Source organism: Schistosoma mansoni, chromosome 2 (genome assembly GCF_000237925.1).
Source record: "Schistosoma mansoni strain Puerto Rico chromosome 2, complete genome".
In the NCBI taxonomy this organism is placed as follows: Eukaryota; Metazoa; Platyhelminthes; class Trematoda; order Strigeidida; family Schistosomatidae; genus Schistosoma; species Schistosoma mansoni.
Genome location: NC_031496.1, coordinates 10,787,266 through 10,806,889, shown reverse-complemented (window position 1 = coordinate 10,806,889; position 19,624 = coordinate 10,787,266). Strand labels below are relative to the sequence as shown.

The 19,624-nt window shown below is 31.9% G+C and overlaps 1 protein-coding gene and 1 non-coding gene across 2 annotated transcripts in view; both read right to left on the bottom strand.

Moving 5' to 3' along the window:
* Smp_tRNA_01042_Pseudo_TTG.1.1 overlaps window positions 1-24 on the bottom strand; it is a 75-nt gene extending 51 nt beyond the window's left edge. The window contains exon 1 of the tRNA in view: window positions 1-24. This exon is cut by the window's left edge and continues 51 nt beyond it. This is a non-coding gene — a tRNA.
* The window catches only part of Smp_154850 (putative rap gtpase-activating protein), a gene marked incomplete at both ends in the record, with an annotated part of 65,217 nt that overhangs the window by 25,050 nt on the left and 20,543 nt on the right, over window positions 1-19,624 (bottom strand). Inside the window, 9 exons of the mRNA XM_018795648.1 lie at window positions 1,267-1,341; window positions 2,754-2,864; window positions 3,849-3,961; window positions 9,934-10,040; window positions 10,113-10,158; window positions 12,346-12,460; window positions 13,503-13,606; window positions 15,023-15,121; window positions 19,154-19,229. Of these exons, the coding sequence (XP_018649940.1) occupies window positions 1,267-1,341; window positions 2,754-2,864; window positions 3,849-3,961; window positions 9,934-10,040; window positions 10,113-10,158; window positions 12,346-12,460; window positions 13,503-13,606; window positions 15,023-15,121; window positions 19,154-19,229 (846 nt within the window). The remainder of the gene's footprint in view (window positions 1-1,266; window positions 1,342-2,753; window positions 2,865-3,848; window positions 3,962-9,933; window positions 10,041-10,112; window positions 10,159-12,345; window positions 12,461-13,502; window positions 13,607-15,022; window positions 15,122-19,153; window positions 19,230-19,624) is intronic.

Genomic DNA, 19,624 nt, shown 5'->3' with positions numbered 1-19,624 from the left:
TATGCCAATAAGAGACTGATCAATTGCAGTTCTAAACATCAATGGGAAGATTCAAACAAATAATACCAACTGAATTTAAATAATGAGATAGTTTTTAAAGTTTTGTTATAAAACTTTGGGATTAATTTTGGTTCAGAACATCAAATAACAATTATGTATAACAAATGATGCATCTAAAGAAACATACTTTAGCTGTACTAACCATAATTTATTTTCAGTATTGAGTTATGGTAATCATTGGATCTTATTAAAATAAAAAATCAATTGAAGTTAGACAACCATTAAAAATTCACGATGAAGCAACTGGACATCGAATCCAGGAACCTGATCGCTAATGTGAATTATTAAGAGGTACCAAGGTAGGACGAAAGGGTTGTTCATTGCTTCTAGATTTTTAACGGTTGTATAACTTAAATCACTTCGTAGTTCCAGCAATATTATTTGTTTGCGGTATGAGACTCCAATAAAATTGAGTTGAAACGAAGATTAAGCATACATGAATTTCGATATGAAACGGCATGGTTCTTTTGAAAATGACGTACACTTTGAGGTTTGAAATTATTTGATTGTAACTTATATTTACAAAAAATGTAATATAACGAACTAGATAACTGATAAATATAAACTTACTATTATATATGAAATACAATACCTTAATTCATAATGTAACCTGAGTTAATAGATAGATGGTGCATGATGAATAAGCAGATAAAATCTAGGCTTCTAAAGATTTAAAATCAAATTATCGATTTCTTTCAGTGATGTACATCCAACTAATAATATTTGAAGACACTAGTTTTTAAAGTGTAATAATACAAGATTTTAGAAGTATTTCCTCACTATATTCAAACAGTAAACTATTTAGTTCTAAGCTGACTGAAGGTTAGTTAATCTTGTGATAAATTAAGTTAATCAAAATACAGAATCATATAATCAAGATAAATTGATGCTTATCAATATGAGGATTTGTGGAGATCGTGGTATTTTCACAGTTCGAGTCACGGGTGCAAGATCGTGAATGCGCATTGCTGAGAAGTCCTATAATAAGGCAAGACTGCCGTTCAATGCTATTAGATATTTATTTGGGGTCTAACTTAAGTTGACTCGTGATTACAACTGTTTAAATTTATTCTACATATAAAAGCGCCATATAAGTTATACTTCGCTTTTTTAAACGCCTATAATATTGGTATCATAAGGAAGTCAAAACAACATGAAGTATTATGAAAAGCATAATAAACATAGTGAATAATAGAATTGTCTTACATTTTTTCTTGACTGACCACTAGTTATGGAACTAGTTGGAGCATCTCCTCTAATTATTGTATTCAACTTCAACATCTATTAATACAAAAGAAAGATTAATAATAAAATCAGTAATTCGGTATGAATTTATTAAGAAAATTAATAATGAATAATAATTATCAAAAGGGGGTTTTGTGGAGATTTTAGTAATTTTATATAGTTGAGATCATGAGTCGCGAGGCGGGATCGTGAATGTGCACTGTTGAGGAGTCCCACAATAGAACGAAACAGCCATCCAGCGCTTCTAGGTTTCCCATGGTGGTCTAGCTTCAATTGACTTATGATCTCAACTACATGAAAAATTACTAAAATCTCCACAAACCCCCTTCTGATAATAATCAACATATGCTCACTAGTGACTGGCTCCATGAGGTATTTCCTGGAGTTCTAGTGAGAAGCAGTAACCAGTGGAGTTCAACCAGGTCTGTTGGAAGATATCAACTCACTGAAGACATTGGTGAATGGTTGCTCAATTTCATGTAATAAATAATAATTAACAAAATAATAATATTGTTTTCATTAGTGACTGTCAAGTTTTATTTTTTAATGTAGTATGTAGAACCAAAAATATTGAAAGGGTTTTCGCTTATTATTGAATCTTCTATGAGTACATATTTATGGATGATTTTCGCTTAGAAGACTGGAATATACTCCAGAGGAAACATGTCGCCTTTTAAGCAATTAGGATAACAATAATTATGTATATATGTATATTTCTTTCAAAACTCATTCATCTTATGATTTAATGTTTTATTATAAGTCGCTCATAAGTAGATTGTTTTGTTTGATATAAAACAATTCAAGAATATTGTACGACATCATTCTAAAGATGTATTTAACTTAATGCTTCATATGAATTGAACCTTTGTATTTGTTAATTAAAGAAACAGAGTGATAAACAAAGTCTTGACATCATATGGGATGTGTAAAAAACTGTTTTGAACACCTAAATTAATTCATCGACTTTAAGAAATTAGTCACCAGAAATCACTGCGATATTATATATATTGTACTTAGGATTACTTAGCTTGACCGGTTTTCGTCCTATTATGGACTCGTCGGCTGGATGTACATGCATCTCAGAGTTGATGTCCGAATCCCAGAGTGAAGATCAACTCTGAGATTCAGGTATATCCAGCTGCCAAGTCCCGAATAGGACGAAACGGGCGTATATAATACTGAATTAATGAAACTATCAGTGTATAATACTGTTAGCCAATATAATCAAAGTAAAACCCATGTTTAGTTCAACTGAATTATACATAAATTACTTTTTAGTTATCGTATACTTGTGTTAAAAACCATCTCCAAAAGAAATAATCATAAATAGAGAATAAAAGAAAAAGAATACCACATTTTCCTTCTGGTGTTAGATATATCAAATTGTATTACAAAAGTTAATTTGTATATAATTTATGAAATGTAGATAATTGATCGATTTCACTTACTTGTCCATATCTGATATGAGCATCATTACGACTTTGTTCTTTACTTGTTGTTACTCCATTGAAAGAATCTACTACAACATCACTAAATGATCGTCTATAAATTGCACCATTCTTGATAATGTCAACAAAAAAGAAATTAGAAAAGAATGGTTATTTGTTTCAGTTAAGTTAATATCATTATGTTTTTAGTATGATAATAATAAAATACAAATTGAGCTAGATAGATCATCAAAGTGTTTTCATCAAATAAGCACTGGAGCACTGGACAGTCGTTTCGTCCTATTGTCAGTTCTAAAGTAACTTTGAAATAGGGCAAAAAACTGCCGAAATATTTTACTTTCTAATAATCAACTATAATCATACATTCTACAATATCAAATTAATATTCCTTACCACTGGAATGTTTATAATAGCCTTAGATCGTGTACCTTTAAACATTTAACTGAACCTGATTAGTCTGCATTTTGTTTCGTTTATCTGTTCATGGAGTAGCTGGAAACATTCCTACTGTATGTTTTGAATTATTCATTGTTTTTTTTTACTTGGTTTTGTTCTACATTTAGTGTCATTAATACTGGTTCCCCTGACTTCGTACCGGATTCTTAATTTCGCATTTTATTGACGTAGATTAGTAGTGTTTTTATCTGAAAGCACTCGGAGATAATCCCAGCAGATATCAACTTAGAGTAAGATCTAGTAAGGAGATTTTTGTATGCATTTACAAGTCATTTCTACCGTTTATGCGTAGGCGCATCGTGTCATCGTGTGATCTATTGATAGATCATAAATTCTGATTAGATGTCTGTTCACATTTACAAAATGTCTTATTCATTTAAAAGTTAAAATATGAACCATATAGTTCGTATTTTAGTAGCTGCTCAGCATGGTTAGATACTCATGGAATATTCAAAAAAAACTTCACTCAATTTTATTATCATTTACAAGTATGTTAACAGTAAACACATTCTCATATAATATATGTAAGGAATACCTATTGGTGAATTGAAACAGTTATACGAAAGTCACTTGAAGACTAATTATTAATAAGAAAACAGTTTGAAAGCCAAGAATTTACAAAAAAAATAATTCACTCACATTTGCTTCATTTGTATAAGTAGTACATATTGCATTCAACAGCATCTCTATGGTGCGTTGCCGTTTTTGTGCAAATACTGGGGATCTAAAAGCAGCCTTTTCACCATTGATTACTAAAGTTTAAACGAAATATTAAACATTAAATACGTTGACGTTATTCATCTACATTATGTTAATGTAGGTGAAACAAATGAAATATGTGTTGGTTAATTTTATTTGGCACTAAATTTAGAGTCGTTATTGTTAAATTACGCAACAAGCAATATAGAAAAAAAATGGTTGCAGGAATTATGAAAATTTTAATACAGAACCAGTGAATGGTCGATTTTAAATAAAGACAGAACAAATATTGATGCAGAATAATATGAATTCATTATATTTCGTGGTTTCTCATCAGCTGCTTACAACCAAATATGTATTAGAGTTTCAGCATTGGGGTAATAAATAGTGTGGAACAATTGACATAATTGAATGTAAAGAATTGGAATGACAAAACTTTTTGAAGGATTCTTGTGCCAACGAAATCAACTGTATAACCCAATTCTATCGAGTGTAATCCTATCGCTGACTTGTTCTCAAGTTTCCTTACATCAACTGAGGACTTAGGAAAGTGCTTTAAGCGTTGTTTGTGTTCCTTCATCCTCATATTCAGTTGCCTTTATGTTTCACCTACAGTCATTACATCTGATTTCATAGACACAATTCTATTGTTCTTCTTTGTGTATTAGATCTTTAATTCTTACTAGTTTTGATCTTAGAGTATTGTTTGTTCGAAAAAAAAATACTTCTTCTAATGTCTTTATTTATATAGGGATAACTATCGATAGTTTACTTATTGGTTCTTTCATTTAAATAATTTGTTACTGTAACACTGAACATGGTTGCATGAAGTATACAAAAAAAAATTAACTAGGTCAAACGGAAAAGGTGAGCATAGAAAAAGAAAACTAACGCTTAGTTAAGACCTATATATAATTGAAACTGTGTTATATTATTTGAAAATCAAAGGTGGGAACTTAGTCAATTTATGAAGTTTACTTGCCTAAATTAAAAAAATTTTTGTATTTTCTTCTGAATATAAGTATACTTCGGTTCACCCTATTTGAGATCATACAAAATAGGATATTAGTGAAGAAAAATACAAAAAAACAACTCCATAATTATTATTATTTATGGTAAAAAGAATTCAGGTGAATATCATAATTATTATTTTTTTTTTAAAAAAGATTTTTTTTAAAAAAAACAAAAAAAAACTTGAAAAAAAAGGAAATGGAATTTTATTAAAAACGTTTGAAAAAAATCCGGTAAAAATTGATTGAACCATAGTTGGAAACAAAATAATTTGTAAATATTGATTTTATTCAATTCTGGAATATAAATTAAAGATATAAACTTATAGTATATTTATAAGTATGCTGATATTGGATGAAATTTGGAAAAACAAACACTGTTTTTAGTATTGATTTAACTTGTTTGGATGATATGATAATCATGTCATGCAATATGCTTCCAATTAGTTCCCCTTATAAATTTAAATAAAATCAGAATAAACATGGAATGGTATGAATCGTTTTTAATAGCATACGTAAAATTTGCTAAAAGGAATGCCTGAATGATCAGTTTGCTCTTGAAGTTAGGTATTAACACCTTTGCATTACGTCTCAGTGGTCTAGTGATTAAGCGCTCGCGCGCAAAAATGATAGGTCCTGGGTTCGAATCTGGCGAGGTGGGATCGTGGATGCGCAATGTTGAAGAGTCCCACAATAGGACGAAACGGTCGTCCACTGCTTTCAGGTTTTCCAAGGTGCTCTAGCTTCAATCGACTCATGATTTCAACTCATTATAAATTGCCTATGTGAAAATGCATATCCGACCAAGTTCATCGAGAAGGATGATAAAACCAAATATGATACAATTGAAAAGAAAACTTGCTTCTTATATTTGTGCTACAAAGAAGATGAAATTATCAGAATAATTAACCACAGGATAAATTCCGTGTTGAAAGTGGTTTATCCATTAGCAAAACTGACGACGTTATGTGAAACGAATTGCTTGCTCAAACAAACAAAAATTGACAGGTTCTCTTTTCTCAGTATCGGCTACTGAATTTACCAATTTATATGTACGTGCCAAAGCACATACATTGGAAGAATTGAGAAAAGAGTACATGTTCGCATTTCCAAACATGTTCCAAAGAAATTGAGACAGATGGGCAAAAGCTCTTAACAATGCAATAGCTCGGCATTCACTTGATGCCGGGCACACCAGTGACATTCCTCAAGTTTACAAAATCATTAGTAGACAATGGAATACAACGTCTCTTCGGTTTGCTGAGGCAATACCGATAAAAACAAAACTCAAACCCGATTTATGTATCTAAAAATAGACAGTAACCGACTTATTACCACCCTGAAAGTCATTTTTGTTATTATTTTGTTTGTTCATTTTATTATGTGGTCTTCCCTTATCGAATTCTTATTTTCTGTACATTAAAACCACCCCTTCATCCATACATTTCCATTCACTCAATGTAAAATTTTCAAATCCTGTTCAGTTACTACGTAACCCGTCTTAACAATTTTTTAATTCCAGGATTCTTACGTAAACCCTTTATAACTTCTAAAATTATCATACAATTTATCTTACCTGTCTCTGAAACTCACTTATGTGAGGTTCTTTGATTTCAGCAACAAATGACCTCCAACCAGTTCCTACATATATATAGTTATTATTGATGACATTTGTCATTCTAATTCTTTTTATTCATCCATGTCAATTGTTTTATATTATATCTTACCTCAATCTAAACTTTAAATACATATGTAGTTATAAGTAGCTAATGAGAAACCACAAAATATATATTGAAGTCATATTATTCTGCATCCATGTTTGTTCTGGCTTTATTTAAACAATTATTATTGACAGTATGGGGTTGTAGTGATTGTTGAGGATTGACGAGTCCCATACTAGGTAGGTCCAGTGCTTCCAGGTTTTCTATGGCGGTCTAACATACATCGATTCATGATCTCAATCAAAAAAAAAATCATTATTGACTTATTTAACAAACCATTTTATTTTATTTCTACTTTCCCTAATTACAACTAAAGAGCCATAAATAAGGGCGCACAATTTACATACGACAAGTAGTTGGTATCAGATTTCTCATAATTCACGGATGGGTCATGGTTATAAATATCTGAACAATGAATCAATCCTTTGTAGTGTAAGGTCAACTTAGATCCTATTATGTTTTGAGATTTATCAAATTGATTGATTTCATCAATTGTTTGTTTTATTGCAAATCGCCTCGTTACCACTGTTGTATCTTTTACAAATAATTATAGTTCCAAGATTTACCTTTAAGTTTAATTTCAATCCGAAATGGTCGGTAAAACTCAATAATTGGTATGGAAGAAAGAAAATTTCAATTAAAATTAAATTGGCTGAATCTGATAGTTGTTCGAAAGTTTATTCTCGCCTCGAAAATTTTGGTCCAAGTGAAGATATAAAGTGTCTGATTAAAACTTCTATATTGTATTAGATGCTTTAGGAAAAATATTAGACACCAAGTTACCAATTTTCAATATTCCTTACTGTTGTTTAAAGCTACTGATGAATTCGATGGCAATTATTTGATCCTTTCGAATAAAATAAGTCATCTATGCAAACAATCAAACTTTATTTCGATAAATTACGTTCAGTTCATATGAAATATATTCATATCTATTTTAAAGTCATTGACTGATCTTAAAATCTGTATCAGTCATTTGTTGGGTATGAAATAAGGATCATTCTTATTGTTCCTGAATGTCAAAAGAAAATGTAGACGTTTTGTTAACTAGAAACTTGATATTAAAATGGTGGATGATAGGAAAACCTGAAGGTTAAAAAATGTTTCTTCACCAAGTTTAGTTACCAGAAGAGTTATCACAGTACCTTAACTTTTTTAGATGGAAAAAAAGACTTATGGTATTTTGGTGTTGTTTGTCAGTTTATATATAACTTAACTTATATAAAGCACAAATCTGTAAAATATCAACAAGAAATATATAAAAATTCATTTGGTAAGAACACTGATATCTTCCATTCATTTATGAAAAGACACAGGTCAGTTTCTCGTCAAGTTTTTCATGCTAAAATAGATAAATCTTAAAAGATTAAAAACTTGACTGAATATGATCCAGTTCTCGGTCATGCAAAAAGAAGGAGTCAAAAAGTGGATTCTTATCAACAAGAAATCCTACTAAAATCATAATGTGAGGACGGGAAAGTATTGAAAACAACCCAAATACTTAACTTAGTGAATTATTATGCTGTTAGTTAGTTTAGTTAAATTTATTGTCATTGCAAATCTTAAGCATACGTTTAACTGATGACTGATTTAAATTAACTACTGTCTAGTTCCATAGATTCACATTGCCTATTGACCAGATAAGTAAATCGCATACAACTGAGCGGTACTTTTTAGATATTTTGAATCAGTGACCGATTTTAATGTAAATTTATCTTTGTGGTATCCCTAGTTTTTAATTTATAGTTTAAATTATTTATACCAACCAGAATCAGTTCTTGTTTAGTTATACAAAGGGAAATGGTCAGATTTGTTAACAGTCAAAGACAAATAGCCATATCAATGACTGCTACAGTATTTCTTATCAAGTTATAACAATAATTGATCTAACTGAGATATGATAGATCTACACTTTCATAACAACTGACATATGAAGACACCATATGAATGATGTCAGCTAGATACGGTTGTTCCTTCAAAAACTCTGAGAGATAAAAATTGAATTTTAAAACAACAATACCAGGTAATAATAGAAGAGGATTTATCCCCAATTTAGTGTTATAACTAATTATACAATCACATTGTTCATATTTAAAGACAAAAAAAATTCTCATAAGAAAACATTATACAAATAGGAATCCAAAATGTTTAACACAGCTACATACCCCTACAATGCCGAATACCACATGTATATACATATATATGTATAGGGTATATATACAACATTAGCAGGGATCATCCACTATTTCATTATATCTAATCAAACCTTCAACTATTAAAAGACTAATATTTGAACGAAGAGTATTCTTTCCGATAAATACTCTTCAGGTTATACAATTATATATCCGGAAAAATAATCCGAAAAAACAGCCAGGTTAAAGGCAAAGTACATCGTTTAAAGCCTGTAAATTTAGGATTGTCAAACCAAATAGAATAAAATTGTTAACCTTGATATGACTCAGAATGTTAACTTGAATCTGTTAAGTGAAAATTTAAGATCTATGATCAGAATAAATATGGGCCAGATAGGGTGAGAGAGATAATAGTGCAATTACAATTCGATCAAGTGGAAGATTAAATTGTGTGAAAAATTAGTAAGACGTAATAAGGAGGGATCAATGCGAAGTGAATGAATTATGTCTAGGGAAGATGAATAATGTTGTTTAACCAGTAATAATAATAATAATAATACAAAGATTTATGAATAAAGGTAACGGAAACAATTACATTTGACTACGAAAGGTCGTAAGTACATAGTCAAATTAGGTCATACAATAGCTAAGATGATTGTTCATTAATTGGCCTTGTGGTTGGCCAAGGGAGAAGTAGGGGTTGGAGATATTTCTTCTGTACACATAGCTCAGGTTTCTTCATTCTGATGGCTAATGTCTCAATCGTTTGAAAGACTTTAAGCCTGATAAGCTTTGGCAAAAAATTACTGACCCCATAAATAATTGAAAAAGATTGGTTTATACTGGCACTATGACCAGTTTGTACTAAATGGGCCAATATCGAGCTGTTTATTTTTTTCAGCAAACCTTTGCTTAGCCACGCTGGGAGGTGTTCGCGAGCACGAAAATGCAAATTCCTAGAACTTCGACCAATATAACTTGCTCCACAGGAGCAGTCGAACTGATAAAAACAAAATGAGGTGGTCATTCTAGGTAATTCATTTATCTTCAACTATTATAGTTTATAAAACTATCGTATCTTTCAGTTTATTAACGAATATATATATATATATTTATATCTAAGTAAATGCTTAAAATCAAAAGTACATCCCAAATTTCTTACATTTCACCAAAAGAAATTCACGAAATTCCTGCGAATTTTTAAATTCTGGAGGATTATGAAGTGGTGGTCCAAAAAATGGAACTGATTCTTCAGCAAATATATTCAATCTACAAAAATTAAAAATAAAACAGATCGAAAAAGAAAGAAAAACATCATAAAATTGAAAATGATTACATTACCTGTAAACATTGGCTTCATTGTCGTATGTTACAACAGCAAATATATCTGTGTTTTGTTTGTTTGTTTTCGTTGTTGTTGTTGTTGTCGTCGAGTAAATAATTTTATTTATCAAGGAAAATGTGATATGATGTTCTAATAAACCAATCAAAATATAAGCAAAGATGGATAGTGGCTAGCAGTGAAATCCAGGACACGCGTTTCGTCTTACTTGGGACTCGTCAGCTGGATGTACCTGCATATATCTATCAGGACTCAGTAGCTGAGTGGATAACGTGATGGCGTTTGAAGCGAAAGGTACTGGGTTCGAGTCCCAGAGTGAACATCAACTCTGAGATGCAGGTACAACCAGCTGACGAGTCCCAAATAGAACGAAACGCGCATCCTGAATTCCACTGCTAACCACTATCCATCTCTGTTTACAATGCCTGTGAAATAAGGCAATATCGAGGCAATACGCACAGTATGCACATATGCCAATAAGAGACTGATCAATTGCAGTCCTAAACATCAATGGGAAGATTTAAACAAATAATATTAAGTGAATTCAGTCAAAATATACTTCAAATAAATAGTTTCATTTAAATAATTAATTTAATATGCATCTACATAATATGAAGTATTCAAATTATTGAAAATTTAAACCATCAGCTATGTATGGTAGAACAGATGAGATCGGCGAGACTAAAATTTATGGACGACCTTTGAACGGATCTTAAGTGACCTCGAGAAATGTTAGTCAATCGGTAAACAGTCAGCATAGAATAAAAATATATTATAAAAACCAAGGAATTAAAGTGGATACACTTCTTTTATATGGTTCAAAAACTTGTCAAGGTTAGAAAAAGGTTCAAAGGTTCCAAAATCGTAATGCATAAGGTAGAGGAACTCATCCATATGGCTCCATAATAGTTGGTCTCTGGAGCCATGATAAGGTCATAAAAGCCCTCTCAGTCTCGACCACATAGCTTCATTGTTGTTTGTGTGTACTATGGTTGTGTAAGTTTATCATTTTTATTATGGATATGTCCTCACAACACTCATACCACTGAACAGCCGAAGCTTCAGTAACATCTGTGATTATTGCAGCCAATGTTACTGGTGCTCTTATTATACAGTTCACGGCAATTATTATAATATGCCTTAGTCCCAATCTGGATTGAGCGATAAAGGTTTCTATTCTAGCAAACGTCTTCCTTCAACATATATTACATCGAAGGACAACATCACGGTAGTCTGCTTAAGGTCTACAAGTCACCTAATTACCACAATCACAAATAGAGGAACTTTTTAGTAGTCTCATTTATTGTAGCCGCTTAATTGTCAAGTCTTCTCTAAAATCCTCTGTGAACCGATCGTACATGAGCATCAGGTACTGAAATTGGCGCCGTGACTGTGAAATCCCTCAAATGCTTCTGATTGGCTCGTCTATAAATTATAGTCTCGCCATGAGATCTGTTAGTAAGAGTCTAATGGTTGATTTTTTCTTCTTTTTTTTCGAAATTTAATTAATTTTTTAACGTGTTCAGTAATAGCGTTATTGATAATGATTTATCCAAGTTTATTTTCCTTGTTTTTCTATTGTAACTTCAATAGTTGAGATCATGAGTTAATTGAAGCTAGACCACCATGGAAAACCTGGAAGCACTGGACGGCCGTTTCGTCCTATTATGAAACTCCTCAACAGTGCGCATCTACGATCACACTTCGTGAGATTCGAACCCAGGACCTATCAGTCTAGCGCGAGAGTGCCTAAACTCTAGACCACTGAGACGGCATTCAACGGTGTTAATGTTTAACTTCAACCAATCCACGTAATTGAGCGACACATCCACCGATGTCTTCAGTGAGTTACTATCTCACAACAGACGTGGTTGAACTCCACTTGTCACTGCTTCTCACCAGAACTCCATGAAATACCTCATGGAGCCAGTCACTAGTAAGCATATGTTGAATAATATCAGAAGGGTTTTGTGGATATTATAGTAATTTTAATAGTTGAGATCATGAGTCTATTGTGCTGAAAAACAGGGTAATATTTTTCTTCGATTCAATCTCAGCATATACTTGAGTAAAAGAATGATGAATATGTGATATGATTTTATTTTCAATACATAAATAAACGATTGTTAGGTATAGCGATCAAATTATCGTAATCAAATGACATTTAACTGTTTTGAAACACAAATACTCTATCTTGATTACATCATCATTTTGGTGTAAAAAAAAGGATACGAGTAAAATGAGTTCTCATCATAGATGGAGTCCATGATGGTTGTTGTCCAGGTGGGCATCCATCAACAAATATAATGTTGACTATATCATTCCCAATATGACGTTTTCGTTCAATCTAGAGAAAACAAAAAAGCATACTATATATTTATCAATAAAAAGTGGATATTTTACGTCTTTTCTAACTTTAGAAATCCATTAGTTGATTAATATTATCTTTGTGCTAAATAAGCCTATCAGTAGGATGTATTTATTAATCTCAATATTAAAAGAAATTGAACTGATAGTCAATCAATTAAATACACCATACTCAGACGAAAGTAGTCCCACAGAGACTAAAAGTTCAGCTCGATCAGAGATCAAACTAAAAAAAAATCTGGTGGACTGTACATTCATTATGAATATTCCTACAGTTTCGATCAACAATTATGACGGTATAAATTCTTTATTAAAGTAAGAGTTGAACAATGAACACATCATGTATTCAAAACATCCTGCGCAAAACAGATATGCAGATAGTACATAATATCCAAAACGCGTTGTGGTGTATCATATATTCAGCAACATATAAAGGCATTTCTCATAGCGAACGAATATCAGTTGGAGAAGCATTGAAAACTGAGTAAAACTAAATTGGAGTCCTATTAAGGAATACTAAGTTTTATGTTGAACATTCAGTTGAACAGCCAGAATTCAATATTCACATCTGTCATATACATTATTAGATATTTAGTGAACTATTTGTGACATTGTAACAATTCCTACGGACTAAGAAGTAATCACTCTTGTCTATTAATCACAATCGAATTTAAAATGAATTTTCAGTTATTACTACAGTATGATTGAGCTTTTTTCAGTCTGTTCTTAAATTCAAAAATCTTTGTTTCTGGAGTAATGAGGATTATGTATTCTATACGTGGTTCACTGTTTGGTTATAAAATTATGTTTGATATATGTCATGTTCATGGAACGCAAATACATTATATAGATACTTATTACCAAAACTGACTATAATTAATCATGAAACTACTGTTCCATAGTTAGAAGTACCATATGAGTTAAGAAATGGTGTAAAAACATCATCTTATACTGCTTTTTAACCTTAATTAGTGATTCATAGTAAAATGAATTCGTGAAAATTAATATCTTCTATCACTCACCTGTTGTCGATTCTCTGTAGAATACGGCAATAAAGTAGATATATGAAACATTATTTCATGACCTTCATAGATTGTATACACTGAATCAATACCTGTTGTATTCGCTAGAATCAAAATGTAATAAAAATATTTGAGCTCATGAGTTTAAAATTAAGAATTTGTCAATACTGTCCGATTTCTATCCATCAGTTCATCTATGAATGTCTACAGGCAATGAATCTCAACTAAAATTCTCTGATGAATTTAATGAAGTGAAAATTGTGTTTATGGGATAGATATTAACAAGCAGGTTTAGTATAAATATGTGATTGACTAAATTAAATTGTGAATAGTTTTTCAATGTAAGAAAAAAAATGTTGAAAGTTTCTAAAATTTTGTGAACATTGTCAGTTAAAGTGGAAATGTAAACATGCTCACGCATAAAACTAGTTCATTGGGGAAGCTCAGTTTATCGTACATACCAAGGTATGTATGGTATAATCTATATCATACAACATACTATACTTTAATAATTATCTATGATACAATATCACTATTATACTTAAAATGACCATTGAATATAAAGAGAGCTCCACTATTTATATTCTCATTCAGTAGCTGTTCTTTAGTTGAATGTCAAGCTTACTTTTAATTGCTTCCCTTCATTTTTAGCCCCCGAATGCCCTGGTACGGCCGAGAGTGGGGAGAGTATGCTCTCCCTCTCATAATGCTCTCACATGGCCATGCGTGTATAGCCTCTGACAGGGAAATCCTATTCACTGCCTTCTCATGGAGTGGTGTCATTGTTTACGAAATTGAGAGGATGAAAAGCGAATGTCCGGTGCTTTAACCGGGTTGGTGGACACAGAAAGTTCATCTAGAGGAGTTGGAAAACCATGATTCCAAACCAATGGTTCACCTGGGCTCCAGTATCCTGAAGGAACAAATGGCGTATGAATCAATCGTTGGTTACCGTGTACCATGGAATTGCATCTCCTTACGATGCTCCACTGCCTTGTGGATCAGACCTTTAGGTCGAATGCTCTGGGTGTGGCCCCCTAAGAAAACTACCCACTTCAGTTTGGGCACCTGGACAATGTCACAGCCCTCACACAAATGAAATGAGATTTGTGCGGCGCATATATATCTGGTGCCCCCTTGTACCAATATTTATGTGTTTACTAATAATAATAGTAATAAGCGGTTCTTTAGTTGAATGTCAAGCTTGCTTTTAATTACTTTCCTTCATTTTTTATTATGAATAAGAATGAATATGTTATAGTTAGGCTTTTCTACTTAGTAATGTAAAGAAAAAAATGTACAATTTCACTATTTATCAAATTGAAACTTATGAATTACTGTGAGGGATAGGAAATTCTTTATACAACAATGATTGTCATAAATTAAAATCTCATAGTGAAGGGCAGCTTGATGTAATGCATTAGTAACAGTATATATTTTATTATTATCCACATTATTGGACTAATTTATTGTTTAAGACTTGCTTCTCTTCAAAATAACAAACAAAATTTATCACTTACATTTTGTATCTAGCCCTCCTTTAAATCGATCCCAAGATTTCAAGCCAATTCTTTCTCCGAGAAGATCAATAAAACGTTCAAATTGTTCACTCCCTTTTTCTTTAATTAAGATAATTTAAAAATGTTTACCTTGATTAGGAGAATACATATTAAGTAGTCATACGTTTAGATTTATTGAAAGATATTTTCAACAGGAAAAAGTGTTTTTATTGACTTCTGTCGAAGGTTTGTACAACCATTTTTGCTCGACGAACCTTTCTTTTCAAATAAACAAATTAAAAATACCAACTACTTTGAATATAGACAGTTTTTCTGACTTCCTTATTATGATTACAGTGATCGAAGACTTGGTGGAGAAAAATAATTTCTTCTTTGCGTAGTCCTTTACATACTCCATTATTCCTCTAAGTCTGTCGTGATTTTGATTCCTCTTCGATCTCCCTTCTGTTCTGTTGAATTCGACGTTTTTACTCCCAGGCATTTCATTTCCTACAGCGACTATATATTACCTATATCTGTCAGCATATGTAGTATACACCGCTCCATTACTTGTAATCTCTTACATAATAAACATTTAATAAATCGGATATAAATATAAAAGTTGTATGAAGTAGGTAATCTTTCTATATGATTACAGCTGATTACTGAGATTTACGAATAGGTAATAAATTATACGTCGAGATAATATAGTCTTGAAAACTGAGGTCACAATGCTATGAAGAATATTTATAGTATGACTAAATGTCACTAATGTTTTATGATATTCCTATTCGATTCGTCGCTGAACTTTAGTCAGTATAACATTTGTTTTTTTCTTCAGTACTTATTGAATTTTGTCAGAATGTGACCACTTGTCAAAATATTATAACATTGTGCACATTGTCATTTGATACCACTTGGTTGAAGTTAGGAAACCCTATGTGTATGAGATTATTTGAGATTCTATATAAAACACAACCAGAAGGAAGTGAGGGTAATCGCACTAGTAATACAACCCATTTCCTAAATGATCTAAAGGTTAGAAAAGATGTATTAATGTTGAAGAACTGTAAATTTACTAGGGAAATACTGGGTGATCAACTCATACAACAAACTGATTGAAAAACTAACAATAATTCGTCAATGGTAATTCTGTGATCTATGTGCTTTCAGATGACAGTAACCAGTGGAGTCCAACCAGGTCTGTTGGGACATAGTAACTCGCTGAAGACATTGGTGAATGGTTGCTCAATTTCGTGGATTGGTTGAAGTTAGACAATAACATCGTTGGATACCGGCCAGCTCAGTGGTCTATCGGTTGAGTGCTCGCGCGCGAGACTGATAGATCCTGGGTTGAAATCTCGTGAGGCGAGATAGTGGATGCTCACTATTGAGGAGTTCCACAATAGGACGAAACGGCCGTCCACTGCTTTCAGGTTTTCCATGGTGGTCTAGCTTCAATTAACTCATGATTTCAACTATATAAAATTACTCAAATCTCCACAAAACCCCCTTCTGATTATTCCTTTTTGTTTAGATTTTCAAACTTCAGCGTATGACGTAATATTACTAGTTATCCCCTTAAATAAGTAGAAATATTTTTTTATGTTTTGTAAAACTACTTATTCCATCCATCTTTTGTTATTCAAAGGGAAGTGTTTTTCTATTTTGACATAACATGTTAATGAATAAATAATTTATTAATGGTTTTCAGAAGAAAAAAAGGATACAACCAAAAATTGGATGAGAAAAAGGAGGGAAGAAAGGAAGGTTTTGTATAGACATGTTAGCTTTAAAGTTTGATTTAATTTCATAGTAAACTACTCATTAAATGTGTTCTTTGTTACTAGGTAATCAATAAAATGGATGATTATCGTTATCGCGAATAATAGTAAATAATAAAAGAACTTGAAAACTATAATCCATAACCTGTTTCGGTTTGGGAACCCAGGAAGTATCACAGCCCTCATACAAATCAAATGAGATTTGTGTGGCGCATATATATCTGGTACCCCCTTATACCAATATTTGTATGTTTAAATAAATAAATAAATAATCCGTAGATTGGAATTTCAAATCAGAAATAGAATTTGTTTTTGAAAGAACTACCGAACTCAGGATCATTGAAATCAATATACAATCAAGATTACAGTAGTTCGAACAAGACTTTGAATTAGGTTGTACTTAAAGATGTAATGAATAAGCGTCATATTACCTATAAGTTATTGCCTTTTGGTCTTATAGTAACCAGATTAAGTGAACCAATTCATAATCCTTAGATAGTTTGGAAAATTCTTTGACGGTTTCAAAAAGTTCAGTGGACTAGCGAAATTGGCTATCTCAAACTGATAAATAAGCTTAAAATTTATTAATGATATCCGTGAACTACAATAAGCATCGACTTGATTCATCATTTGAAGTTGTCAGCATTGTCCGATTTCTTGGTTCATTTATTCTCCATAGAAATTTCGCTTTTTGACTTTTATGAAATGGTAAGAAATTAAAAATCATGCAGTGCAAATCCGTGATCATGAGTTGCATAACATATCGTCCACTATTCGATTTTCTCTCTATCCTGTAGTACAGTTCACCAGTAGTCCGTATCTGGTGCATGTTGACAAAATATATAGTGAGGAAGATAGTCGTGGTGATAGCGTAGTTTTCCTCCCGTATAATGCTGCATCGTTTCTAAATTCATCCATTTTAAAGTAATGATAAGCGTGTTACTCTCATTTCGTTTTGAAACGTTGACGAAGATGAGTGGGTAAGAAAATAAAGTTTTGTTGTAGTTGTATTCTTTGAACCATACTGCTAAATTATAGGGCTTTTATTGTCATTCCAAACAACCCTGACGACAAAATTTTTCAAGTGTTTGAAATGATATCGTCATGCTGAGAATGAACAGCAGTGCCACAGTTTCTTCCCAGTGAAATATGTTATTTAAATCTCTTATGAATGAAAGAATAAATGCCTAATGAGAAAGTACTATTTCTCACTTTATTTTCTTTGTTGCTTCTGATTTGGTCTCATTTCCATACTAAGTTTTACTTTCCAAGGATTAATTCCTATTTCACATCTAATAAATCAAAACTGTCTGCTGAAAGGTTTCAGTATGATGCAATCATAAGTTTTAACAAGTTTAATCTATTTTCTGTCACTCAGATGGTTAGTTCAAAGAAGAAGAAAATAACTGCTTATTTATTGTGACAAACTGTGGTGTTTACATGAACCAATGATTTCTTTGTACTTGATGACTGCTTGATTTCGAATTCCAAATACAATACATTCGTTCGTGTTTATCTAGTACTTCTTGATTAAATTGAGTTATTTCGGGGATTTCTAGTTTATACTATTATTCAAATACTCCTAATTATCACACAAACCTCAGTGATACTTTATAAATTAAACGAAATACTGTAAAATATATTGAGCATTTTGAGACTGAAGGACAGTGATATATAATATGCTATTAAATGTTCACTGTGTGATTTAAGTCATATATATATATACAATAATGTAAAATGTGCTCCTAAATGCCATAGTACGGCCGAGGGTGGGAGGGTCCAATCTCCCTCTCGAAATGCTCTCACATGGCCACGAGTAAACAACCGCTGACAGAGAAGTCCTACTCACTGCATTCTCACGACTAGGGTGTTGTTTACGAAATTGAGAGCACAAAAAGCGAATGTCCGGCGCTTTAACTGGGTTGATGAATATGGAGGATCCACCTAGGAGAATTGGAAAGCGCTGATTCCAAGCCAGTGGTGGACATGGGCTCCAGGATCCTGAGAAGACAAATTCAGTATGAACCTATTGTTGGTCACCGGCTACAATGAGACTGCATTTCTGATATTGCTCCACTGCCTTGTGGATCAAATAAACAATAAATAAATAGATTTAAAATGTGGTTTTATTAATGAAATATCAATATCTTCAATTCTCAGGTTACACAAGATTTATAATTTTGGGTAAATCTGGATAAGGAATATACAAATACTAATAATAACTGCTTTTCTAAATCCTTTGAATGACAAAACTGAATGATTAGTATACATCCTTAGATGAATTTAAACCATGGTCTAAAAACAATTTTATTCAATTATTTTGAACATTATTTGGAATGTTGAATGATAAAATTCACAAAATACTAACCGTTGTTATACATTTCTTGATCTGATGTTTGACCTTCAACGCAATAAAGTACTCCAAATTTAAAATTTACTGAACCCTTTGTAAAGAAAATAATAAAAGAAAAATGAAATAAAATGTAACTTTTGTTTAATTTAAGGTGTTAGGACGTTAAACGTCAGAATAACTCAATAACTTTTGAATACTACAATTCACTTACTTACACCGGTTATATCTTGTGGAAGAGCGGAGGCCACCCACCAAGAATCTCCATCTAAGAGTTACGAAGGGTTAATATAGTCAACGTCAAGGAAAACCTTATATTGCGATGATACTATCATTAAGGATATTGATCTTTATCACACCGTTTTCTTAATATACATACATTTTCATCGATTTTGAAAATAGAATCATCAAAAAGAAACATCTCATCCGTTAGGGTTTAATTGAAATCGAGGAAGTAATGAACGGATGTTTTCTTCTAGTTTGGAGATT